At 39.7% G+C, this 27,256-nt stretch overlaps 1 protein-coding gene across 4 annotated transcripts in view; it reads right to left on the bottom strand.

The window, feature by feature from the left end:
• Window positions 1–813: 813 nt before the first annotated feature.
• The window catches only part of ALKBH8 (alkB homolog 8, tRNA methyltransferase), a 49,087-nt gene continuing 22,644 nt past the window's right edge, over window positions 814–27,256 (bottom strand). For all 4 annotated transcript variants that reach the window (XM_074932263.1, XM_074932271.1, XM_074932280.1 and 1 more), the window contains 5 exons: window positions 16,183–16,289; window positions 12,045–12,199; window positions 10,961–11,226; window positions 2,709–2,858; window positions 814–1,510 (listed from right to left, as the gene is read on the bottom strand). In XM_074932263.1, coding sequence (XP_074788364.1) covers window positions 941–1,510; window positions 2,709–2,858; window positions 10,961–11,226; window positions 12,045–12,199; window positions 16,183–16,289 — 1,248 coding nt within the window. In that variant the 3' untranslated portion in view covers window positions 814–940. The remainder of the gene's footprint in view (window positions 1,511–2,708; window positions 2,859–10,960; window positions 11,227–12,044; window positions 12,200–16,182; window positions 16,290–27,256) is intronic.

Genomic DNA, 27,256 nt, shown 5'->3' with positions numbered 1-27,256 from the left:
TCAGCCAGCCCTGCATCAGTTCCTCTCTACCCCAGTTCCTTGTTCTTCTGAAGCACAACACATAAAATTTTTTCCACTGCCAACTTTTAGGGGTTGAAACTATCCTGCAGAAAATTTGCACCAATATTGCCTTCACTTTAACATTTTTCCTGTTTTTTTTTTTTCCAGGGGTATCTGAGCTGTCACCCCACACCATGAGCCCTGGTGCTACCGGCACAGAGCCCTGCACTCACAGGAAGGCAGGCGTTTAGCAGAGCTGGTCAGGGTGTTCCAGCTGGGCCTCAGAGGAGCTTTCAAGTAACACTACAATGAAAAGCCAGAGAAATCTGGGGAGTGATAGCATGAATTGCGAGTGCTTGAGGGTCAAGGAAAAGAAAAAGGGTTGTGGCATTTAGTTTCCCAGCTGCCCTTGAGGAAATCATTATTACCACAACCAAAAGAGTAAATTCCACACTGTAAGAGATGTGACCCCTGACAGACACCAAAACAGGCAGGACTAAACTTCAGGCAACGTTTTCCATTCATTCCCTGACCCACAGTTTTATACAGCAAACAGCTATACCTTTCCAGCCCAGAGCTCCATTCCAATTAGCTGTGGGCTGCAGAGTGGTCACTACAGCTTCACCAGCATAAACTGATGTAAGAGAAGGGAGAAACAGTCCCTTTGTCTTTAAAAGCTCAACACTAGCCTTACTTATTTCTGTGGTCAGTATTTCCCCACTTAATTCACAAAAGTAAAATAAACACTCTGCAGAGGTAGTATCTGAGTTTGGCCATTATTTTGTTAACATACGCACACAGTGTTAGTTACTGTTAACTCAATAAACAATCTTTATTCTGCTGTTTTAAAAGAGGTAATAGCTGCAGCCTGCATTAAAAATACTTTTCACGCTGTATAAAACAAACAAAACACCACCAATAGTGGAGGAAACACCACAGGTTACAACTTTTCCAGAACCACACACCAATTTCCTTGATCATAGTAACTCTTTTGAACCCTCACACAATCCAGGGATCTGCATGCTGCTTCCAGTTCCCCTTCACAGAACACATGGTAATAGCGGTGGAAAACAGGGCTGAGTTCTTGTGATTCCTTGGAGCCAGCTGGAAACAACACTGTATCAGTGCTCTCCCCTTTCTTTTTAGGGCCACCTTTCAGATTCCAGGGAACCAGCAAATCTTGAGAGTGAAAGGAGGTTCGGTTAGTGTGAACAGGCAGTCTGGAGTCTGGCACTGGCTCTGCATCACAGCCTTTGTCCTGTGAGTCATTAAGGAGTTGGTCAGAATGTGCTGAGTCTTGGCTGCTGCTATCAGGCATTTGATCACTAAGTGGTGTCCGGGCCACGCCAGTACTGATTTTCTCCTCTTTGTCTTTACTACCATTCTTTTCCTTAAGGTATTTAGACTTCTGATTTTTATATTCTTGTTCCATTGCCCAGACATAAATGAGTGCCATTCCACCAGGTCTTAGAAGTCGGGCTAGTTCATGGATAGTAGCCAGTCTCCTCTCCTATAAAGGAAAAGCAGAAGTGTGAAACTAGTACATAAACAAAAAGACAGGAGAGTGGAATGGCAGTAATTCCTCCTTACTGTCCCAAGATACAATAAAAATCAGAGGAATTTTTTTCCACTATTCATTTTCATTCATAATATAGTCCATCATTATGCACAAGCCATTTTCCCAATCACAACTCTCGCTGAAACACAATTTCTTCACCAAAAGGGTTGTCAAGCATTGGAACAGGCTGCCCAGGGAAGTGGTTGAGTCACCATCCCCAGAGGTGTTTAAAAGATGTGTAGATGTGGTGCTTAGGGACATGGTTTAGTGGTGGACTTGGAAGTGTTAGGTTAATGGTTGGACTCCATGATCTTAAAGGTCTTTTCCAACCTAAATGACTCTATGATTCTCTTTCCATTTGAAAACAGTACTGTGCTGAGCAGGATTTCTTGGACATATCAGCCCAGCTGGAAATGACACACACATCTTCAAGAAGGTTGCTCAGTATCTAAAATTCCAGATTCAAATCTACCACACCTGTTAATACACATCCTAAATTTGCAGCTGAAGGAGTCAGATTTACAGCTTAAATGCAGGTCCTCTGAGCACCCAAACAAAGATGCGTCAAGCCTTCTCCAAAACAGACTTCTTCCTACTTTTTTGTATTGGGTTTGGAAACATTCGCTGTATTTCTGGTATGGAGACACCAGTGGGCCCCTCCTACAATTACGGCTCTGTGATCTAGAAGTTTGTTACACTCTCACAGAGCCCAGAGATTCAGCAGACTAGTGAGCAGTGTCCCTGTTGTTTGCAATGGACAATGAAGGCATAGATCTGCTCAACCCATCTCAACCCATGAGATCTGCTCAAGATCTGAGACAGGAAGTAATATCTCTTGACTCCCAAAACAGAGCCCCCTTCTCCAGTGTCATTAATTGCAAGCAGATGAAAACAAAACACAAACATCGAGATCAAAGTGCCCAGAGGAGCGGGGGAATCTGACAAGCAGAGAGAAAATGTGAAAATAAAGAAGCAGCAGCACAACAGCTTGACTCTGCCAACTGCTTACACCAAATGCAAACCTTCAATTTCTCCCCATTTTTATTCTTCCCTTTTGCTTTCATGAGCCCAAACTAGCAGATTTTTGTAGTATTAGTAGCTCTGCACAGCAATACAACCGTACAGCGGATTACAGAGAGGGGTGACTTACTGCTGTTGAGAAATGGTGGATTACAGCAATAGAGATGCAGGCGTCACAAGAACCGCTGCGGATTGGTACGGACAGGGCATCACAGACAAAAGCCTGGAAATTTTTTTCTCCACAAATATCCACCAGGTTTTTGCTGCGATCACAGCCAACCTATAACAGAAAGTGTTTCATTAAGCCTTTCATAACAGGATAATTACAAGACTGGAAAATTATTTTCACTTGATGCTTACACTAATAGAGTCATCACAGTCTCCTACTGAGGTGACACATTTTAATTCAAAATAAAAACAAGAGCAAGTGTGAGAAAATAGCCTTAAGTAAGAGGAATATATGGTTCCCATGTACAAAAAGAAAAAAGAAAAAAATCCCAATGCTTACTTAAAAGTAAAGATGGCAGATTGGATATTAGCTCATTATAGCACCCTCATTTTGAAACAGTTTAAGACAGAACAGGTTTCAACCTAAATTTTCCTCAAAACTGTCTCTTTAGGTTATCTTGAAATCAGCAAAACGAGAGATGACCTAACCTCAGTATTTTCTTTTCCTTCCAACTGCCATTTGTAACCTGACAACATTTGAAGCAGACAAATACTGAACTCACAAAAGCTGAATCTACAAGTGTAAATGGCAATTTGGTGACTTTGGTGGCAGCGCCCAAGTATGTCACACAGTTTCACTAATCACCCAGGTTTCATCACTTCAGTGCAAGTAAGAAAGTTCTCAGGTACAGTCCCCCTTTGCTCTCAGTATCACAATCCACAAAAATTTAACACAATTTTCCCAGGTTCTGTACAGTCCAAGTGGAGTGACCTCTAGGAACCATTTCAGGACACTTCATAAGATCTTTCATTTTTCCCCATTTTGAGCCTTGCCCAGTTTCTAGGTCAAATATAGTAAGAAAAAGCATCTAGAAGAGGTTTTTTACATGCTTGCATAAAAACAATAAATTCAAACTGATCAAGACCCTTCTGCAAGAAGAGTGAGGTATGCATCACTCTTTTTCATGTCTGCCATGCACACCGAATACTCAAACCAAAGCCCTGCTACTAAGTTATATATCAAACTCAGCTTGTATGAGAATATTAAATTTATTTGTTTTCAATGATTAGCAACAAGTAGGTAGCAGAGAACAGATTCAGAATCCTAAATAATTACTGCTGACAGTGTTTATTGCATTTGACACAGAAAGAGTATTAAACTATCCTTGATGCAACAAGAATAGCAAACAGCTTGCTCTGGTTAATCAACTCAGCAAAGACAACAGTACTGCTAAAATTAAAAATCTCTTTTGCAATGATTAATCAAAATATATTTTTCTTTGGTCATAACTTCATTTTATCAGTTCAAATCATTTTAGCTTTCAGTATGCCATCACAGTTCCAAACCAGGATTTTGTTCCAGTCATATGTCCTGAAAGCTTCCAGGTGAGCTGATTTCTAGTCAGGTCCCTGACTTTTGGTCCAAAGTAAATTACACAGTTGTGAAAATGCCAACCTGACAACCCAAGATAATCTTCCACAAAACCAGTACTATGAGTATGTACATATTGTCCTGCCAATTATCTCTACACAGACCTGAAAAGATCAGTCCTTGCTTTCTTCCTATTTATCCCTTGGACTCATCTCTGTGTTTACTAAAGCACAGAGTGAATAGTGTATTTACGAATAAAAAAAGGAAGCACTTGTTTACTTGGAAGTAAACATAAATGCCCATCATTTCACACTGGAAGCCAACTGAAATCCCTTTAAATTACTCTCATCATGGAATGGATTTAGCTGACAACCTGCATGTTAGATTCCACACCTCATTACCAGTGCCTTCAACTACTTTTGCAATTAAGACATTAGCATGCAGTATCTAGTAAAACTCAAAGGACCAAATTCACTGCTGGCAGAAGGAGGGAGAATACTTGCAAATTCCACCGACAACAAGCTTTCCCAGTAAGAATTACTTTGGCCCTGCACGTCTATATTAAATTGCTTTGGCCCTGCACGTCTATAGTAAAAACAGGCTGGATAAATGGAACTCAATCCTCCCCTCCCAAAGTGACCTTGAAAGGACTACACTGTATGTTGATGAAATCCAATGAACTGAGAATGAGAACAAAGGCATGACTGCCAGAATCTGAAGTCCTCATTTGCATCTAAATTATATAAAATAATTATGAAGTCAGGCTTACTTGTATTGTCATACTTATTAAAGTGAATGTACATCCAAAGCAGAAAGATTCTGTTTCACAATGAAAATGGAGACCTTGCAATGGATCACTTTGAATGCATAGCTGCTCTAAAATAGGTATATCAGGCTAAAACTTTATGTGGTTTTAAATGTAAACATTATAATAGGTGCTATGCATATATGCATAAATGCTGAACACAGGGAGTCACTACAGATATGCCTGATGCTGAAGCTAAGGAAATTTAGCATCCTTACTAGAAATCTCTCTGCAGGATAATCTTTTAAAAGAATTCTAAATCACCACACTCCTGCATTTTTTATCTTACAAGAAACATGCATTCATTAAAAACCAAGAGTCCACTTACATTTTTAAGAGGGATTTCAGGCACTGATTTTCATTTTATCTGGATAAACACTAACTGCACCCAACTTTTGTTTTAAGCCAGGAAATCTGTATTAGTATGGAGGCCTGTAACTCTTCAACTAGAACACCAAACAAAAAACTTATAAAAGACACAAAAGCATGTTGTCATTCTGGCATACAACACCCTCTCTTTAGGGCACACTGGGTGACACAAACTTTTAGACTAACGGAAGTATCAAAAAAGATTAAGATAAAAGAGGATAAAGTAAGAGAGAAACACATGCAACACCTGTTTTGTCCGAGTTTGCAGCAGCTCTGTACTGGCTTCCCAGGAACAGGATAACACAGGCAGATATCCTATTCCACTCCTTTGTGTTCTCAGGCACCTTTACCTCCATTGTTTCAGCCAGGAATAGCTCAACTAAATTTTACAAAATCTCCCTAATGCGGTGTTTTGGAATAGATAATTAGGGGGCAAAAGACACTAAATAAATAGCTTGCTTTATAATGGTTCTGCAAATCTGCAAGAGATAAATCTTCTTTTAAGCTTCAATAAAGATAGGTAAAGACAGGTTGATGTTGCCCACCATTATATATTTTCTTTCTTTTTTTTTTTTTTTGTTGTAACTAACTTACCTGGTAGAATTAGTTCATTTAAGTATCTGGAAACCTGACTGATTCAGCACATTAGAAACTGATTAAGAAAACTACATCTAATTCTGAAATCCAGCTGCCAAATGGAATTATGTGGCTCCCTGGAGAAACACCTCAGCTATAACTAATAGCATGAGAGCATCAAGGAACGAAATTACATTCCAGTAAACACACACACACACATAGAAAAAGAGACACCAGCACAGCCATAGCAAGACAGACAAATCTCCTTGCTCCAGTTGGTCTGAGTCAGACTTTAACATTCCCTTCACGTACTGTTTTGGTTTTCCATTGCATACAGTCAGGGTGTCTGTGGAAAAAAGAGTGCTATGTCTGAAATCTGAAGTTCATTTCTCAATGACAAAGTGTCAGAACCAAGTTGAGCAATTCAGCATTCATTCTGCTTTGTGCTGCTGTTACCCCAGTTCCTTCTGAGCTCTCTTCCCAGGCCTCCCTCCCATCATTATAATGACTGCTATTCAGAGAGAGAAGATGGCAGGAGACGTTTCTCTGCCTCACCCTCCAATCACTAAGGTACAGCGAACTTGCTCCAGGTATACCTTTACAATTAGTTTTGTCCCTCCTGCTTTTACCTACTACTACTAAGTCTTTTGGATCAGAATTTGTTCTCAATGAACATGGACCCAGCACAACTAAAAGCCACCCACCATTATGCAACCGTATGGCAGCAAATATTCACTCTCTCTCTTCCTCACACCGTGGCAAAAATCAAACTTCTATACAGTTCCCATGGAAGCCAGTTTGGGACAATAATGCAGAAAACAAATGCACATCTCACACAGCAAAAGGATGTCTTACAAGGTCATGTGAAATACAGGCTATGTTACTGATTACCTTTGAATGACACACACTACAGAAATAGGAATGTCTGTATTAAAGCAAACCATTTGGGCTCCTGTGTTGCCTTTTCTTCCTAGCATCAATATTCTGGCAAGGAAATAGCATTTTCAGTTGTCCCACCAGTTTATCAGTTCAATTAAGAATGCAAACCACAAAATTGAAAGGCTTCACTGTCTTTGACTCACACCCTAGCCCTGTGAGGATGCTGAACATTCCTGGGGGAATTTACACATTCCCGGGGGAATTTACACATTCCCACATACCTGAACAGTGGAAACCGGGAGACAGAGCTAAACTTACAAACACTGATGGGATACATTGCAATGATGTCAGCTGTCTCTGGAATGAAACCCTTGTGATGATGGGGGGGGGGGTGTAAGGCTGAAACGTAGCATTCTGTGAAAATAGAAGCCCTGCTTACAGATATGATTAAGTTTGAAAGCACTTAAATATAAACTGTTAAAATATTTCCTCCAAATGAGGTTGGGTGGGGAGGGGATTGTGTAAAAACTACCCTAAAAGCATTTCTTTCTTTCTTTCTTCAAACAATAAAAAAACTGGGCGAGACAGAAAAAGTAATCTGAAACTTTATTAAATTCAATCTTTCTCCAGTCTTTGTCCTAACTACATCAGATTTCAATTCCACCTCTTGCTCCATCATTGTTAATCTGAATTTGTTTGTCACGAAATTGCTGCTTTTTCATTGTGTCAGAATAATGCAGCCATTACAGAATTGTCATTTTCGTTGAGCATAGCTGGACTCATGTGTATTTCATTGTTACACAAGGATACTCAAGTAGATAAGGCTGTATGTAATCATCCAAAGAAACTGAAGCAAATACAATAGCACAGGCCACAGTGGAGACATTTTCAGACAGTGCCTGAAGACTAAAACCTTTAGGAGAGCTACCTTAGCTTTGATCTACCATTACCACTGCTACTTAAAGTAACCTATCTAAAAATGTACAGTAATCTTTAGAGCACATCACTGGCCTTTAGAAAGTGCTTGCCTCAGGTTTTCAGTGTTTGAGTCTAAACACTCCAAGCTACATATTGTACTACGAGTGTTCTACCCAAACCCTAAATAACTCCTAATTTCACAGCACTGCTTTATTGCTTCCTTCCCAATGGGGCTTAGGCCAAGAGCTGTAGTGCACTGTGCATAAAAACTTATCAAGAGCCCCAGCAATTGCTGTGAAGGAAAGGCTGCAGCAATTTATTAAGTTTCTGCCTGGATTTTATGCTCCCAAGTCAAGAGGAGCAAATAAGGGCAGAAACTGATGCCCTGAATGTAGAAAGCACTCCCCTTATCCCAACAATGCACCTGATATACAAAGCATATTCGTCTCCATGCCCAGCCCATGGTAAATGGAAGTAACACAGTCTGAGAAACAGCTCTGTATAATCAGACCTTTCTGTTGAGCCCAAGTAAGAACCCAGGAGGACAACACAAAGTGGAAAAGACTGCTCCTTTCTCCCTTAGATAAAAGGAACAGGCTGACTCATCCAACACAGTCACCACACCAAGGAGACGGGCTACCAGTGATAATACTGATACATTGCTGACAATTCCTACAGAGCAGTACGACAAGGGCCAGTGATAATACTGATACATTGCTGACAATTCCTACAGAGCAGTACGACAAGGGAATATAGGTAAAAATCCCATTAAGGAATATACGAGTACTGATCCTCCATTTATGAATAAATGAGTATTGATTTCCCACAAAATCAGGATTCACAAAATAAAAAGCCACTAACGTTGGTCCCTTCCACAATCACAGAAACAAAGTATTTAAAGTAGTACCTTGCATCAAAAAAATAGCCATTACCAGTTGCTTTAGAGGAAGATGCACAAAAAAAAATCAAGACGTTTCACCCTCTAAAAAGTTGACCATAAGAAAAATGTCTTGCCTACCAGCACTTTCCTTCAGGTCAAAGAAAAAGGGTTTGTATTACTTATGAACAAAGCAATTCACTGTCTCACAGAAGAATCTGACCCAATCCTTATGACTGCTGCTCAGTGCTTGGCTTTCTGGCATTTTGTGACCGTAAGTTCCATCCAATAAATGGCACCAAATGTGCCCAAAGTATTTTGTTTTCTCATCAGAAAACAGTTTGCTGCAGTTTAACCTGCTCCCAACCTGTCAGGTCCCCTCGGATCACCTCACTGTCCTCACGAGCAGCAAGTACTCATATCCATGTTAGGTGACTGAAGTGACACCCACTGATAAACCTTCATCCGTACTGAATGACATCCAACAGCCCCTACCTTTGTGTCCAAACCAGTGTAACACCACACCACACTGTTCCTCTCACCTATAATAATTTAGTTTTCTTAGTCCGTTGAGATACCTTGTGAAAAGTTTTTTAAAAAAAAAATATCTGTACACAAAATACACACCAGGTTTTCTTTAACCACACATTGGCTGACACATAAAAATAAATACAGTAGAAAGAAGGGACCACATCTATCCTCCTGAGACTCCGTGCTGGCTTGCAGATGAAAATAAGCAAATGCAAAGTCTAGAGTCTAACTCCAACCAAGAACAACTAGTTGTCACCAGTGGAAAATAAAATATCAAGGGAGGCAAATTGAATGAAGCAATTCCCATATTCTGTTTTTCAGCTGTCTCAACTGCCTCTTTAAAAGGTTTCCTCCCTTTCACTGCTATTTTTCAGATTTTGGATTTCTCCTGCAGGCACATATGAAATGAGGTAACTCCTAAAGTGACAGAGGAGAGGGGCTGGCTTTCATTTGACTGCCAATAGATAATGTGCGCTTTCTTTCCTTTAGCTGGTTAACTGTGGACTCCAGAGAATAGACTGATGCTGGCAATTTTTGAACACAGCATCTTGCAGAGATTTCACCTTAAAAGTCTACCAAAAACCTACACAACAGCAATTTACCAAATTCATTTTAGGACTAGGTGACCTTCATGGTACCCTGATGAACTTTCCTTCTCTCTAGTTAGGTTAGCTGACTTTTCTTACAGGAGTCCGGAGTGCAAGAGTGAAACGTTCTTAATAATTATTTTCAGGCTACAACAGTCAGGCATAAACATGCCTACTTACAAAACAGTTGATTTTGTTCTAGCTTATAAGAACAGTAATGGAAATAAATCCATTACTAATATAGTCAGGGCTGTAAATAACAAATAAGGTTTTATAGCTGAATATAAACAGCAGGACAGAAACTCCTGAAACAGACAAACAAGCCTGACTTTTATTATTAATAATTAATATTTTCCCTTACATAAAAGTTTTCAAGTCTGATGGATTTCAAAGTGTTTCACAGTACAAGCTCATGAAAGAACCAGACAATTCTGGAACAGGGGAGAGCAGATATCATAATGCATACCTCTCAAAGATTTCTTTTGGGTAAAAACCCCATGAAATTTGACCCTTGCAAAAAAGTCTTTGAAATATTTGCAATAGAAACTCTTTCTTGGTTCATATTTGTATGAGCTTCATGTCTCCCTGATAGGAAGGAGAGAAATAAAACTGGGCTAAGTACAGACTGTGAGACAGAGCAGGTGATGAAAACATCAGCAAGAATGATGTCAGAACTGTCTAAAGGTGAAGACAAGGGAGTGAGAGAAAGGCACGAAGTCTGTGCTGAAGACGAGGCTCCCCCATGAATTTTATGTTGGCATATTTACTGGGCCTATGCATGGAGTCAGAGGTGGGACAGCCAAACATGACATCATTCACAAATGAGCCACGCCACCAGGCCAAAGGGAACTGCAGAGGATGTATGAAAAGCAGTGCTGCCCATGGAGATTTCAGAGACATGTGCACTGTATTCCCCACCCACCAGCCAAGTGAAAAACTCATTGGAAGCATTCAAACTGCCCAACCATTTTCCCTTTTAATAAGTTTATTGAACAAAATAAAAAAGGATAAAGCATCCATTACAATTTCTCAATCCACTGCACCCATTACTGTTGGGGGTTTTTTTAATCAACATATTTTGACTTGCAAAGCAAAAGTAGCTTGGGAAAAAAAAAAAAAAAGGGTAACGTACATAGTGAATGGATTGGGAAACCTAACACAAATGGTAATTGATCTTGGATCAGCAAACAGCTTTCTGTTCTTGGCACTCTTCCCACAACTGAAGCTCCAACATGCTACAACTGCACAATGGAATAAATACTAGTACCAATGAAAACAAATGACAGTAGCCACTACTTACCATGTACAAATCCTCGTTGATGCCTAGATATTTCCCATTACCACAACCAACATCAGCCACTATCGACCCTTTTGGTAGAGACCTGAGAAACTCTACAATTCGGGGCCATGGGCTATGCCTGGTACTGCTGAAGTGTGTGGCAATCTCTTCATACACCTTGTGCACATATTCCTGCTCCAGCTTCAAGGCCTCCATCTCACTGTGGGGAAATGAAGGTTGTATCTGTCTTTGCTGTCCTTTTTGGCTGTCACAGACAGATGGGTAAACTAGATATAGCAACAGATACACAAAAAATATATATAAGTAATGCCCTGTTGGTTAAATTTATTTAGCAAAATAAAGTTAAAAGCAAAATATTAAAATGAAAAAAATGCTTAATTCCTCCTTCACCTTCTAAAAACTGAAATACGGGTCAAACTGCAGAAGTGTTTGATGACCTTAAAATAAGCAACCTACTTGCATGTACCAGAGGCCGTTTGCAGTGATCATTCATCCTGCTATGTTAACGTGGTTTATGTTTTCAAAACTGAGACAGTGCCCCTAATACCAAAGATCATGACATCACTGCAATCCAGCCTCTGAAATTCTGTTCTGAGGGCACAAATGGACTTCAATTCCATGTAATCATTGAGACACCTATCTATTATTATCTGTACTGCCCTAAGGCACTTACATGGCCCTGTCACTGCAGATCTGACTACTCTGCCTTCTCTAATGTATTTATTTTCACAAAATTACAGTCCTCTTCAGATAAAAAACAACCAAAAGAGATGGGAACCTGAAGTAGCTACTTCTATTCTGATATGTTATTCCGGCACTTGAGGACCCAATGAAAGGCAAGATTCCAGATTACTTGCCTGGCTCTGGAGCAAGTCAAATCACTTTCTGTATAGAGAAACTCCAGCAACCATATAGATGCAACCAATTCAAGCCATATAGTATGCCCAACTCCAAGTCATTCAAGAATGGCTACCAGGACTGCCAAAAGTACCCAAAGGGATAAACTGATTTGCCAGAAAAAACCCACTTATGTATTAGTGGTAAATAATAATTCTGACTTGGAAGATCACCTCAAGACACTTACTGCAATTGCAAGGGCTTTTTCTCACTTTCCTGAATGTAAACGATGTCCTTGTTTCCCTTCGATTTAGTGTTAAATCTCCAACATCAGCAGTGATTGTTCCAACTTTCTGCCCAAGATCAGATGCCTGAATTACATCATATTTTCGGGGTGTAATCCTAAAACAGAGTAACACAAAATAAAATAATAATTCAATTTGCATCATAAAAAAACCCAATCCATCTTTGTAAGAAGGTAATTCTTACATACTGTGACAAATATGACTATAACATGCTATCTAACATACTGCTGCTTCTCAGTTTTCAAATTATTCAATTTCAAAGAAAAAAAGAGGAGCTGACACAAACTAATGATGTTAATTAAAGTGTTATTTAATTGAAAATAATTACATTTTCCTTCCTTCCCTTCCATAAAGTTTGATTTTTTATTGTTCTAGGACATATTTTTTAATATATTTATTTTATATTAAAAAATATATTTGTTAAAGATAAAATACACTACTAAAAATGGTGGGTATGGCTATAAAAGCACAGAATTGGCTGAGCTCTACATTAGCAGATTGAAGTTTCTTGTTACAAATGGGCCTCTCCAATGAATTCTGCTTTGCAACAGAATTGCTTTTCCATTCCTTGACAACAGAGGATGCAAAGAATGTAGCACTTGCGAGATCTGCTAAAATACCTAAAAGGGAGAAATTCTCCTGTAGATCTTTCTTGATCAAAATCTACCAGCCAAGCAAACTGCGAGCATACCTTTTCTTAAGCTACTTCTGGATTTGGCATGGATCTTAATGGAACACAATAACATTTCTGCAAGGACAAAATTTATAAAATGAAAGTGATTTTGAACTTTCTTGGGGTGACAAAAGTTTCAAACAATTTTATGAAAAGGTTTACATTACAAAGAACTACCAAATCCCAAAAATTTTTAATAGCTCTACAAATAGATCTCTCCCAAAGCTAAGAGGAAACTGAAAAAGTAAAATGCAAAACACAACATGAAAGAAGAGAAACAGCTGCACCCACATGTAGTTTCCCATCACTTGCACATGGGAAAAAGTAGATACTCTTGGAATAAAATGGAAACTCTTCAGGGAAATACATTGCTTAGCACTTCAAAGCTGTTACTGTCACACTGAAACGCTTCCTGAACTTAATCATCAAGAAGATTAATGCAGAAATTTCCTGAAGGAAAAAAAAATCTCTAAGGAATTGGCCTCTCAGTGAAGCCCTTTCAGAAGTGCTGACTTCAAAGTACTTGACTCCCAACAGGGCAAACTCTCAGTATAAAACTGACTTCTATATTAGTTAGTTGAGTTTAACCCTCACAGGCTGAGCCAAAAGCAGAAAAAAAAAAAGTGTCTTACATCTTTTAATAAAGCAGAGCATTCAGACTCAGTCTCAAATTTCTACCGGAACTTTTTTGCAGGTCACGTGAAACTGGTGACCAGTGCCTGTACTTAACCAAGAATGATACGAATGCCAACAAGGCAATCTGATCAGCACTCCTGTACTTTGCTGTATGCCATCTTTCCTACTGCAGGGAAACTGATCTCTAATCCAGTCACAGGGAAATAGAGTGCAGGTCCTTTCTATCTGGAAATCAGGAAGCAGCACTCTGATGCTCCATCTAGCTGTTGCAAAAAGGAGACACGAAGCAATCCTGAGAATGGAAATCTCCCAGAGGCAGCCATGGGAAGGATGGGATCCAATAAAGAACTGCCTTATTCACAGCAGATAATGAAGCTATGATGAAATAATCAGATGAGGATGCTCAAGACTCCCTGGACAGAACTTCAAAACCCAAGTTTGCAGATTTTCTATTTGATTTTCTTCTGTACCTGCACTAATAAGTCTTCTTTTTCAAGGTTCTTATTTCCAGGTTTCACTGCAGTGTCAGGAATGGTGTTTTGCCAGGTTACCCAATCAGAAATGAACCTCATCAGAAAAAAAAATCACAAATGAACCTCATCAAAACAGCTGTAATATTACTTTCATCTATGAGCCAAAAAGAGCACATATCTTTTGCTCTCCTTGATGACACTTTATAGCTTATTTCTTAACCATATGTTTCTCCTTCAGAGAAAACAGAACAAAACCCCTTTCCATGTGCACTTTGTTAACAGGATCAAAATGAAGTCTCTAGTTCCCTTGGCATCCAAATAAGACACACTGAAAAGATTTCCAGAATAATTCCAAAATTGAACCTTTTTCTCTCTAATTTAACTTCTGAGGAGTAAATAAAAGGCATCACAAATGACCTTAAATACATCCTGCCATGATATATGCAAGTAAATTAACTACATTTGTTCACTGGATGATTATTCTCATTGATTACAATAGTATGCTCCACTACCATGATGGAAAGCTTACTCCAGTTGAGTATCTTTGACCCACTATTGCTTTTAAAATACATAGAAAAACTATTTTTAGCAAAGATGGACAAGCACTGGAACAGGAATAACTTATAAACGAGCAGAAAGATCTGGGATATTAATTTTAAATGTATTTTATGTCATTGGATCTCAAAAGAGAACCATCACTTGAAGGTACAAGTGAGTTAAGTAATAATCTCATTCCAGTTCTTATGCAGGTACACTACCCCAACCTGAATGCCCGCTGGCAAGTTCCCAGTGTGCACCCTTCCCCCTCCTGGGAATTTGGCTACCCTGGGCCAGGTTGGAAAGAGCAGAGCTGGTGGCCTTAGAGAAGGCAGTGAAGACAGCCAGAGGCCTCAGCAAGGGCCACCCCTCCTTCCCCTGGGAGCTGCTTTTAAACAGAGGGTGCCCTACTGGGCCTTGCCCCAGCTACAGCCCCTGATGCGTCCCCATCTCTGTCTGTGCACGGCCACTGCTCCACTGAGCCAGGCCTTGACCCCTGGGCTGACATCCCAACCTGGCCTCAGGCCAGCCCCATGGAGCTGCTGGATGCCCAGGGCTGGGGACTGCCCCCTGGCTCCCCTGGCAAGCAACGTCACCACATGAAAACAACCGTTCTCAGAGTTGTAGATAATCTTTCCAGACAACAACTGACAGTATTTGACAGGATAGAATAAGAAGCTTATAATGCTGGTAACCATGTTCAGTCTTGTATACCAAAAAACAAAGGATTTCACTGCCCTGGACTTCTAGAATGATGCACGTCAGTAGTACCAGCTGCTTTTTACAACTGTTTAATTTAATGAGAGAATATACAGGTGGCATAAGCACTCTATAAAAATTAACAATGTAAAGGTCATTGGGGAATTCACAGTCACCCTTCTTCATAATACAAATTAACCAGTAAAATTAAAAGGCAGAATATCTTCTGCCAATAAAAGGATTTGATGTTTAATTTACACAGAATGTAATTAGTGTCCCCAATTGACTACTATAACCAGTGATGGCTTGGGTCAAACAAAGGAAGAAACATTTACCATGTGCATTTCTGTCCAATATGAGGGTTTCCATATTCTCCTGAAGTGCACTGCTATCACTCTCAGAGCTCGCCAAGGTTTTAGCCTTTTTGCCAGTTTCAGAGCTCCTATTATAAGTATCCCAGCAGTGCATGATTTAAAAAGCCTGTATTTAAATTCTAAAATAAGCAAAGCCTTAAGACATATTTCAATAAATCTCTTTTCCAGGACCCAAAACCAGCTCAGTACAATGCAGCCTTATCACTTAAAGCAGATGGTAAGAGCTCTGGAAGACTCCTCTTTGTTACCCTCATGCCCTCTGTGCAGGGGAAGTCACTCTCTTAAACCAGCCTTTCTCTAAAGACTTTGGCATATGTGAGCCAATGGGAAAAGCTGGGGGCTGAAAAGAGAGAAAGTAAATGGTGAAGCTAACTGCACTACAATCAATTCTTTGCCAGCTCAGAGTCACTGAGGACTGTTACACCACAGATATAAATGAGAGCAATTTCCAAGAGAAACTTCACTTGTGACAGCAGCAGGTAACTGCAGCTCAGGGACTGGCAATTACCTTCCTAAAATCCCCAATTTTTTTCAATTTAACCTGAGCAGAGGAGTGAATTTGTATATTAATTATAAAACCTGACAATTTCTTTCAGAGCAATTTTAAATACAGAATGTCATTAACAAAGCAAATAAACAACATATATTATTCTTCTATTATCAGCAATGAAGGGACTCTTGTATGTACCCATGTGTCCACAGGTATCTGGATTCTCCGGCCATCACTAATAAACTGCATCGGGGCAGCATAACTGCCACTGTACGGCCATCAGGGTGTTTGAAATCCATCACAATCTAAAAAGAAACAAAACCAGTCACCATGAATGAGCATGACTTACAGAGCTTCATATACATGCCAGGCATTCTCAAGTCCTAGTTTTGTTTGCCTTGTCAATGTGATCATCAGAATATTGCCATCAAACAGCTACTTATTTCCTAGGGATGCAAAAGTCTCTAGGAAAAGTCTCTGTCCTTAAGATCTCTCCCTTTCAGCTCTGTGTTCAAAAATCTGAAGCAGTCACCAATATGTGTGTATATATATTAAAATACTAAAAAAAAAAAAATTTACACGTTTTCTTCTTTTCATAGTAATCACTTTCTTTGTGAGAACATGGTAGCACCATTTAATATCTGTGTGTACCTGTGAGGTAGGAAAGTATTACTACCCCTCAACTAAAGGCAACTGTGTAAGAGGGAGAGGGCTCATTTGTTGTAACTCGGCCATCTGAAAGTTAGGTACCTGGGCTCAGGCAGTCAGCTACTGTCTTTGTGACGTCTATGCAGAGACAGACAAGTATCTCCACAGAGTGATTCATCCTAATTTAAAATGTAGAGCTAAGTGACATGGGATAACCCTAATGCCCTCTGGAAATGCCTATCCATTCACAGCAGATTGAGCTGAGACAATTAATTCAGAGTAGATACATAACATTTAGCTAACCAATATTAGGTGAGAGAAATAATTTCCAATCTGCCCACATTCTTGGAGGTTTGCAGCACAACAAGCACATGCAGTCTCCCAAGATTCTGACTAACATGCCAACTACCAGACCATCCTTTCATTATCTGCCACCTGGCTCCTAGCCATGGCAATATATTGAGGTAATGCTTTCAGCTTTATTCCAATTTCACAGCCCAGATGGCAGTGCTACATTCTGCTTCTTCTCGGGCTAGGAATGTTATCCTTTTACATTTCCCAAATGAGAGAAACACTTGCTGTGGAAAATAAGGAGCAGGTCATTTAAGCAAGCCAAAAGAGTTACAGAAGACAGAAGGCTTAACAAAAAAGAAAAGTGGTCAAAAACTATTCAAGTCGGTGGTTCCAGCTACACTGGAGAATTAGCATCATGAAAGTGCTGCCACCTGACTTGTAACCTACTAAGTATGCGATTTAAAAGCAGACTTACTACAGTACGCCAGAGCGAAACAAATTAAGCAGTTCTGCTTCTGCATACAGATGCATTTAACAAAGAGAAAATAGTGGTGCAATGATCAGTCATTCAACATAAAAACCCAGCAAGACAAGAGACTGAATAAGCAAGACTTTTAAACACTACAAATTACCACTTACAACATTTACTATTTAATGTTGTGCACACTGGAGCAAACTACAATGGCATTTACACTTTTAGGAAAAAAATTATTTACGCTGTGGTACCACCCACATAGAGTGACACAGCTTCTCCTGTTGAGCTATCTAAATTTAAGTCAAGAAATGACGAGGGTGACAAACAGTGGGGCTGGAAAAGGAAGAGAGATGGGGGGGAACAGGAATAAAGCCTACCTATAAGCCCTGATTAATGATTATGAAACACTTCAGTAGCTACACAAGTAGATGAACGGCAGCCACTTGCTGCAGCCACTTGCTAATAACACTCCTTCCCCTGCACTTAGCCATTTCTTCTAGGTATCCTCCAAGAAGCACGGGGTGAAGATGAAAACACAGTGGCTTCACAGATCTGATGGGGAGGCTGTCCCATAAAGCATGACTAGATGCAAGCCTCTGTAAAAAGATGTAGCTATCTGGCAAGGCAACAAAACCAGAGGATAACTAATCAGGACCAGCAAGTAAGGAAAGGAAAAGCATGAAAAGAACACAAGTGGGGAGTGAAGTGGTTGGATGAAATGAGGAAAATAATAGTCTCTGTCTGTCTTTTGCCTCTCTGGCTCACTGCTGAGACAGGTGTGAGGGAACAATATAGAAACTGGGTTCTTCAGAAGTATGGCAGAATAAAGTGAACATGAGACTCTGTCCAGATTCCTTCCTGGAGGCTCAGTTACTCCACTGTTCCTCTTTCTGGGTCAGTAGTAGTAACCAAGCTCTGTTCTTGCAGATAATGTTCAAGAGCTGCACTTCCTCCAGAGTCAGAGGAGACCTATGTGGGGTCTCCTACACTTCCCATTCCCACCTCCCTCCAGGGCCCGGAAGAGGACCTTGTTCTGCGAGCCAGCATGGGGACTCTGTATGAAGCAGCAGGAAACAGTTATTCCAGCTCCCTGCCTCCTCGGCTGCTTTCCTTCGTGCATCTCCAACTCCTTTTACCCCACCAACTGCATGGCCCCAGAGACTCTTCACAGAAGATGCTCTTCAAACCCTGTCCTCTTAACAACTGTACATCCAATATAGCAGAATTGCAGAGTGTTCTATAACAGACAGCATGTTGGGAATGAGAGGCCACAAAACTATCCCTGGTAACTGGATTTTCAGGCAGAAGTGGCTGGAAAACAGACAGTAAAAGGAGAGCTTGTCCTCCTGACTGAATTTCAGCTATGCTAAGCCAACAAGAAATAATGTACAACAAAATTTCTGATGGTGCAGAATTTGAGGCTGAAAAGCAGGAGATTATCTATGTAACATCTGGTAAGTCTAGTCCTCACCAGCACAGGATCCTAGCTCTGCCCCTGCTCCCTACTTTTCTGTGGAGGAAAAGCTTCCGTGCTATCACACTGTCTGGCTGCTCCCCTTCTAAATGAATTTCATACTTATGACAAGCCTTGATGATTTGGGGTGGAAAATATAAACAAAGGATTAATATACTTGCAGATGGGCTATGACATTAAGCAATTAGCAGTAATTGGAAGAGTCAAAAATCCAAATCCAAAACTGACCTTTGCTTCTGAAGCAGATGGAGATCCTCACATAGAATAAATCGAAGTTTTACATTCTTTTCTATTAACAACAAATTTGATGTTGCAATTCAGACAGATAATCAGATTTAAGGAACCCACTGTGAACATGTGAAGAAAATTAGCACAATTCCTATGCTTCATTCCTTTATCGAGAATAATTGCACCTGAATGCTTAAAAAATCAAGCAAGAGTACTTCTACCCTTTGTTTAGAGTACAGTAAAGAACATTTAACCCAGAAGGATTTTTGAAGAACTCTGTTCTTATCTCTGACAAGCCTATTACTGACTGAGGTAGATAACATTCCCACACTCACTATATGTGTCTTTATCCCGGCAGAACATTCTAAATTGTCACTGTCACACACACACACACAAAAGATTAATGAGTTTGGTCCTCTTTTTAATTTACTAAGGACTCACAATCAATAAAGCAACTCTGCCACTGCTGAATCAATCTGCTTCATGACAGCTTTGCTCCACAGGAGCTATTTCCAATTACTATTTTCGGTTTTACCTATTTTCTTTTTTCTTTTAGATGGCAGAGTCAATAAAGATCAAATTTCCAGCTAGCCCATGGTGCATCACCCAGGGATTACATTCAAAAAATAAAAATAGTGGATGCTTTGATCTTATACAACTTTTACCTTCTTTCTTTGTACTATGGGAAAAGTGTGGGTCTAAATATACCAAAAAACTTAAAAGAAACAAGCAGCTAATAATACCTACTTGGAGTTTTAAATAACTTGTCATGATGCCAGGTTATTTGAGAGTGTTCATGAGGAGGGAGCACACAAAGCAGTAAACAGCTTTCAAGGATGGCTAAACATCAAAGCAAAGGGACACCCACATCACGAACATTGTTCCTGTGGCATAAAATACAGCAAAATGCAAAACCCAGAAAAGAATCCAATATAAAAAAGAAAGCAAAGAAAGTATGTTTTTCTTAACTCTGCAGGGAAGGAGAAGTCTGAACCGCCTTTCAGTGCGGTTGTACTGCACTTCATGGAAGACCAGAAGGATGGAGGTGAATGACTATAAAATAAGTAATGATCCAAAGGCAAAACAGAAACGATGCAACAGGCCTATATGGACAACGTTGATAAGGATTTCACTGCTACAGTGTGGAATGACAATGTTGTTTTTCTAAGCTTTATCTCTGATGCAATTTGTATTTGATGTTAATAGACTACCTTAGACGAAACAGACTCTAAAGCTAAAAAAAGTACCATGTGGAATGCTTCTCAAATCTCTGACATTATTTACTGAATTTTCAGAGAGCAAAGACACATTATCAGCCTACGTAGCAGTTTCCCACACGTAAAACAGATGAAAAAGAATGTCTACTTCAAAGACAGCTGAGAGGTTTAAAGCCCACACAGGGAACTTGAACAACACAGTGGGGCTCTACGCAGAGACAAGAGCCTGCTGGCTTACACGGGACTGAGGCAATCAATCAGTAAAACACAGCGCCTTTCACTGCAAAAACCATGCTAAATTCCAAAATTTGGAATTCAGAAAATGCTGAATTTGAAGGAGGAAGAGAATAGGATTATCTTCTCAGAATAATCCATGCCATAGGAAATATATCTTATGCAACCTATGCTGATATTTACATGGCATATTATGGTCTCTAACCATACATCAGAAAACAAGTATAACATTACTACTGGGAAAAAACCAAAAAAATCTCTCAACAAATGCACAGGCCTCCCCTTTATCAGGTTTACACTAAAGCATACTATCTCTTGCTAATCTGCTTAGGCACTATGGTGGTGCTAGTCAGATGTTTAATATACTTAATAGGTTTTGTTTCTTCAAGAATTGTATTCAATTTTCCATCCATGCAAGGCATTACTATCTTCCTGAATTTTCTGTGTCATTTTAATTATCTATATATTTCTTCCTCTTAATTGAAGTCTAGCATATGAATGTTTAAAAAACATTTCAATATACAGACAGTACTTCATTCTTTTCCCTCTGAGGTGTGACCGTGTTATGATTTCCCTGATAACCCAAAGGAGGAGAGTTGTATCCACTGAACATCATTCCAGTATCTCTCCTAGCTATTACATATGCCACCAACTATTACATGATATAAACTTCTCTCGTTGACTATACTCCGTTTACAAGATTCAGGTAGTGCACAAAAAGAGGAAAATTACTGCAATTTCCAAGCTAACTCCTGTTGGATAGAGGAGCTTACAATCCTCTGCAGGCCTTGTCACAGCTAGCTGGAATATATACCACTCTCCTCCTGTATCCAGGGATGCATCTCAAGGTTCACCAACTTCAAGTTATGAGAAGTTATTAGTCATTCCGCTAGCTGGATGCTGGCTCCTCATGGTGTCCAACAGGGCAGCTGCTCTGCCCAGCCTTGGCAGAGGTTGGGATGCTGGCGGTGTTTCTGGCACTGTCATATCAACTTTTGACTGCTGCTTTTCCCACTTCAAGGGCTCTCCCTCCTGAGACAAATTTTTATGCTTCACTCATATGTCTTCTCAAGCTGACTCTTTGTTTCAAAAGCCTCTTTGTAAATCCAGGGTTACTGTTTAATCTTTCTGACTGAATACCCTGACTAAAAGAACACAACAAACCTAATCAATTAAAGACTACCCATCAAATATGCCAGTTCCTACTAACTCTGAAAATATGAAGTTTCTCTTGCATGTCAGGACATTACCTGTGGCCTTTGCAACTTCCCAGATCATTATCTGTGTTAAGATTTAGTGTTGAATATTAGACTCCTACATAAAAGACTTTCATTCCCTAGAGAAAAAAGCCATAGTTGAATTACCACTGCTTCACCCTCTCTACCACCACAAGTATAAATTTATCATTTACAGAAAATGCTATCCAACCACAGCGTATGACCTTGATGTCCTTTTGTGAATCCAGAGACAAAAACTCAGTCAAATTCTCAACAACATCCAGTTTATTCAATTTCACTAACATTCCATGCTCATCCTTTAGTATATAGCCTCCCTAGCTCTTAGCTTAAACTCTTTTAAGGACACAGAAAACAAGAGGCTAATGCTGTTAAGTCTTCATTTAACTTCTTTCATTGACTTAGCATCCTCTGCAATATTTTCCATTCTTTCAGTCATATGTCTTCCCTCACATCTGTGGGTGCTACTATACTGACATACAAGGAATTACATCCACCTCCACCAGGGCAGAATGTACCCCGCACATATGAAATCACTCATTTTCCTTCCCAAAGGAAAGGAAATTTCCAAGATTTTGTATCCCTTGCTCTCTAATGGAGTACAGTTCAACGGAAGAGTACAAGATGACTCTTATACATCCTGATCCTAGTGTTTTCCAGCAGGCTCAATCTGTTCAAGGTATGCCCAGACATTGCAAGGAAGCAGTTCTGCATCCTCAAATAAATCTCCTCAGACTTACACTTAATGTTTTACGCTGTGTCCTGAAAACAAATAATCCTTATTTACATGTTTAATGCTGTACCAAATGTCTACAGAGAAACTCCTGTACTAGTCCTTACAACACAGATGCAGCTGTTTTATAATTAGTACAACTTTATATGCAAGTATGAACAGGATTCTGGTACGCACATCTTTGTATGTAGTGCTGTGTCATATATGTAATTCTTCTGCACATTAAAAACTTGAAAGTTCAAGAGATTTTTAATATCTAAGCAGAAAAGGAAAGACTTCAAGGTTCAGAAAGAGTATACCACCTTTTAAAATCATTGATCACTTACAAATATCTGTGGAAACACACACTATAATCAGCACTTTCCATGTTACTGAGGCTGAAAATGCATGTAGCATCCCACCATACCTGTACATTGATCATCCTGCCATCAACCACTGTAACCTTTAATTGCAAGTTTTTTTACAACAGCAGCAGTGTAAGGAACTGTGAATAGGGACCTCCATGTAACATAACTGTTCAAACCGAGCTTTGAGTAATACTGCCAAACACAGAATAAAACACCTATGGTAATGAGTCATTTACAGGAAAGAGGACCCGAAATACTTACATTCAGGGTATACACTCATACCACGTGCTAGTGTGGCACAGACCCACCGGTTGTTGCATAATAGCCCAAGTCCTTACAGGTTCAGGGTATTTCAAGGTGCATGTTCATAATCCTGTACACTGGAAAAACATCTTCCCTCACTCTCTGCAAACATTACGGTTGTTCATCAGGCCTTATTCTCCTCTGCAGTTCTCAGCTTTCTGCTTGTAATGTTGTACAGGAATCCAAGCTAACTATAAATCACAGGGTAGGAATAGTTAATTCCGTTCAAGATTAAGACATCTACGTTTGGGCACAGATTTTTAAAAATCCTGTTAGGGAACTGAAACCTGTGAAACCAGATACTAGATGTCTAGTTTAGCATGAGCTGAATCACCCCTAGGCTGGTCTCAATCCCCATTCATTACAGAGGAGCTCAGGCATACAGTGCACAACTACCTGTAAACACTAAAACTTCAGTGTCTTAATCCTGGATTGAATACCACTGACAACAAGTTATTAAATAAGGGACCCAAGTATGGATTCAGCAGATGCCTCAACTCCATTTAAAACAGCAGTGCCTTAATTAAAACCTCTCCCTGCACTATTATCACTATAATCTTGCCCACTACACACTGAGAAAATAGTATGTAAATAGTCCAGTGCTGAATACCTGTCATTCAGAAGGATGAAATTACAAGTTTACTCAGACTGAGTTTGAGACAAAGGTCAACTAGTCCTTCTAAACTCCGTCTGATAACTGCCCGAGTCCATTACCATAACAGAGAATTGCCAGAATACCAGACAAGCAAACTGTGCCTTCCTGATCTAATTCTTGCATCATACCTCACAAGAGCTGACAAGACACAGTTTTTAATCTATTGCTATAGAAACTACCATATGGCCTGTTTCTTAATCCTCTACATCTTCACTGTAAAAGCAAAATCTACTGAGGAACAAAGATCTGGGCATGAATTTACAGAAATGGCTTAAATACATAAACGTCATTCCCTTGCAGATAAAAGCATGTAATGCTCAAAGCAAAAAAAACCCCACCAAAGAACAAATGAAAGCCATCTTCTTGGTTAATGATGTCTCCTAGGGTCATAAAGTATAATTCAAAATGCAGCATGACACAGAAAGGCTTCTTTAAAATCATTTGAAGGAAACTGTTTCAATTCACACAATTGCTATGTTTCACTCCACAGAATACCACATATCTGACATATATGAATTATATTAAAGAAGGTAAAACAAACAGGAAAAACTCATCTTGAAGTTTGGATAGGCGGTATTCCAACACTGCTGATTTTCATCACAAGCAATATGATGTCTTTCTTCTCTTATTCCCTCCATCTGCTTCACTAGCCCAATGACTGTCTTCACATAATACAGCAGAAAGTTACACAAAAGGGCTCTATCAGGGCCTCAGCATCTGGCCCCAAATGCACGATGGCTTGCATGAGCATGCACTGAAGAGAGATCACAGAATGATTACTGTGTACATCAGAAGGGGGGGGGGGGGGGGGGGGCAGGAACAAGAACACCCCACAGGAAACTGTCAAGTGTCCAGTTTTCACTGCTTTCAGCTGCACCATCAACCTTGGTTCCTTCCAACCATGCTTCTGTTGCCCCAGCAAACAGACCAGAGCTTCACTTGCATTGCCCCTGCACTGCACCACAAGACTGACTGCCTATTTGCTTCTCTGCTAAGAGCACACCTCTTCCCCAGCCTTGGATCAGAATCTTTCTGTTAAGTGTGTCAGCCTCGCAGGCTTGATGCAGCTCTGGCTCCAGCACACTTTTAACCCCTCTAAATTGCCAGTTCCTCAAACAAAAATTTCCAGTCAGCTATACAGAAACAAGAGCTCCATGGAGAAATTCCTCCTGAAACACTCAACATAGCTGGAAAGAAAAACAGAAATAGAACACTGCAGTAAGCAAAATGCTCAGATTTGTAAAGATAGTTTAAATGCAGACACACTTCAAACCCCATTTGCTACGCTCACTGGTATTACAAAAGTCCAGTTCAAAGCTTATAGGGTACTTCTGAATATCATTGACTGACTACTTGTCATTTCTACATGAAATTTGCCACAGTCTTAAAATAGGCTCCTATGACAATAGAGATGACATCACTGGCTAATGAAATTAGATTTCTTTATTGAATTCCCGAACTGAATTACAGCTGAAATGCAACAGCTAAAGATAACGACTTTTTAATGCCCCAGAGTTCAGCCTGTTTGCTGTTAATTTGTGGCAGACACCAAGATTCCATTTCAAGCATCAAGTACTGATCTTCTAAAAATTATATGGAGAATAGACGTAACTTCCATTGATAAACCTCTTGAAAGAAATTTAAAATTCTTTTTAAAAAATACAGAAATTAGTAGCTACTCAAACAACAACACAGAGGTTTCAATAAAAAAAATAAATAGAACTTGTATATCAAGAATGACAATCCAAAACCTGACTCAAAAATAATTTCAGCTGTAAAAATATTGAGGTGTAAATTTAAATGCTCTGTTAGTTTTCTTCTATTACAATGATTACATTGTCAACAGGAATAAACAGCAGCTTCATATTTAAACAGTTAATGCATCTCACCACCACTGAAAAGTAGTTCATGTATCATAGTGAAGGGTACATGGAGTAAGTGGAATAGAACAAGAGGAAAAAAAAGTTTTAGTTTAAAAAGAGCAATATGATGCATAATTAATTTTTTTCAAGATTGTTATCTACCTACATTATTTCCTATTACATGAAAAACAATTAGAAATCTCTAGCAATAGCAAGGCACTTTTTAGAGTATTTGCTTCCACTGAAAAATTCAGTATTTGCGTGTCACAGTAAAGCCCTAACAGCCAGACGTTTGAGAACTGGAAATGAAATGATGCTGCCTCAGCATACAAAATAAGCACACTACAGAAACAGCAACTAGCCTGGGGACAACAGGTTCTGTTCAAACAGAATCAAGTTGGTAAAGGAATTATGCAGAAGTTTTCCTTTATTATTTAGCAGCTATGACCACAGTCAGAAAATCCTAAGTCCCTATTGCAGACTTCAAACATTTCAGAAAGTGTTTCACTCACAGTAGGACTTCAGTGTGATTGTGAGAAAACTAACTGGAACTATATGACATTTTTCACAGCATCATCTCTATGTATTTTTCCATATGATACTGAGTGCATTTAATTTTCAAATTCCTCCTAACTGCAATTTCTTTTGTCTCTTTCCACATTCACCTCAGATGCACTGCTGATGCAACTGCCCAGAGGAGTTCAGAAGACAAGAACATTCTTCCCACATCCCTTTCTCAACACTGACAACTCAAAGAAAACGGAGGATGGTTAAAAGAGTAACCAACTGACTGGGAAGAAAGCAAAGTGATATGAACAGGAGGAGCCACAGCTCTGACTTCCTTCTCAACAGTCAAAATGGACCACGTGTAAGAAACATAAAACTGCTACACAGAATGGAGTAAGGGAACTTCACACTCTAGCAGACCCAGAAATATCAGCAAGTCACAGAATATTCTGCAGATCAGAGATCCCACAGCAGTCAGACTACAGGCTGTCCTTCCCTCCTCAGTACTGAAGTAGGATTCTAGCCAGTTTAGGACTCATTAGGCCTTGCACAGCGGGGAACAGCTTTATGGAATGTTACAGGAAATGACAAGTTTCTTCCGTGGAGAGGAAGGAAGGGTGGTATGAATCCAACAAAAGGGAGACAGGTGACAAAGTTTTGCAGGGCTATTTGACCAGTATTGGCCCATTGGTAGTAAACACCAGACCTTAGAGACTCACCACAGGGACAACTCATATGAAGAAGCACTTGGAAACTATCATGTCTCACTAATATGAAATGGGAGAAAAAAGAAATATAATATTTTTACATACAAAACTATAATATACACGCTCTGTCATAGCTTAGCTTTGATCTTCTTCCTCCCAACTAGCTGAGGAGGTAGTGGAGAAGGTAAGGTCTCCATGCCGCTGTCTCATTTCTCACCAAATTACTGCCACACAGCTTCCAGAGAAATAATGCAAGTATCACTGTTCTGGGGGAAATTCTGTCCAAATGCTCTTCTTGTAGCACCTCAGTGCAAATCAAGATTGGTTAGTAGATTCCTACAGCGCTTGAGAAA

Source organism: Athene noctua, chromosome 1, assembly GCF_965140245.1.
Source record: "Athene noctua chromosome 1, bAthNoc1.hap1.1, whole genome shotgun sequence".
In the NCBI taxonomy this organism is placed as follows: domain Eukaryota; kingdom Metazoa; phylum Chordata; class Aves; order Strigiformes; family Strigidae; genus Athene; species Athene noctua.
Note: the sequence above shows the minus strand (reverse complement) of the source record. Positions and strands in the feature narration are given on the sequence as shown.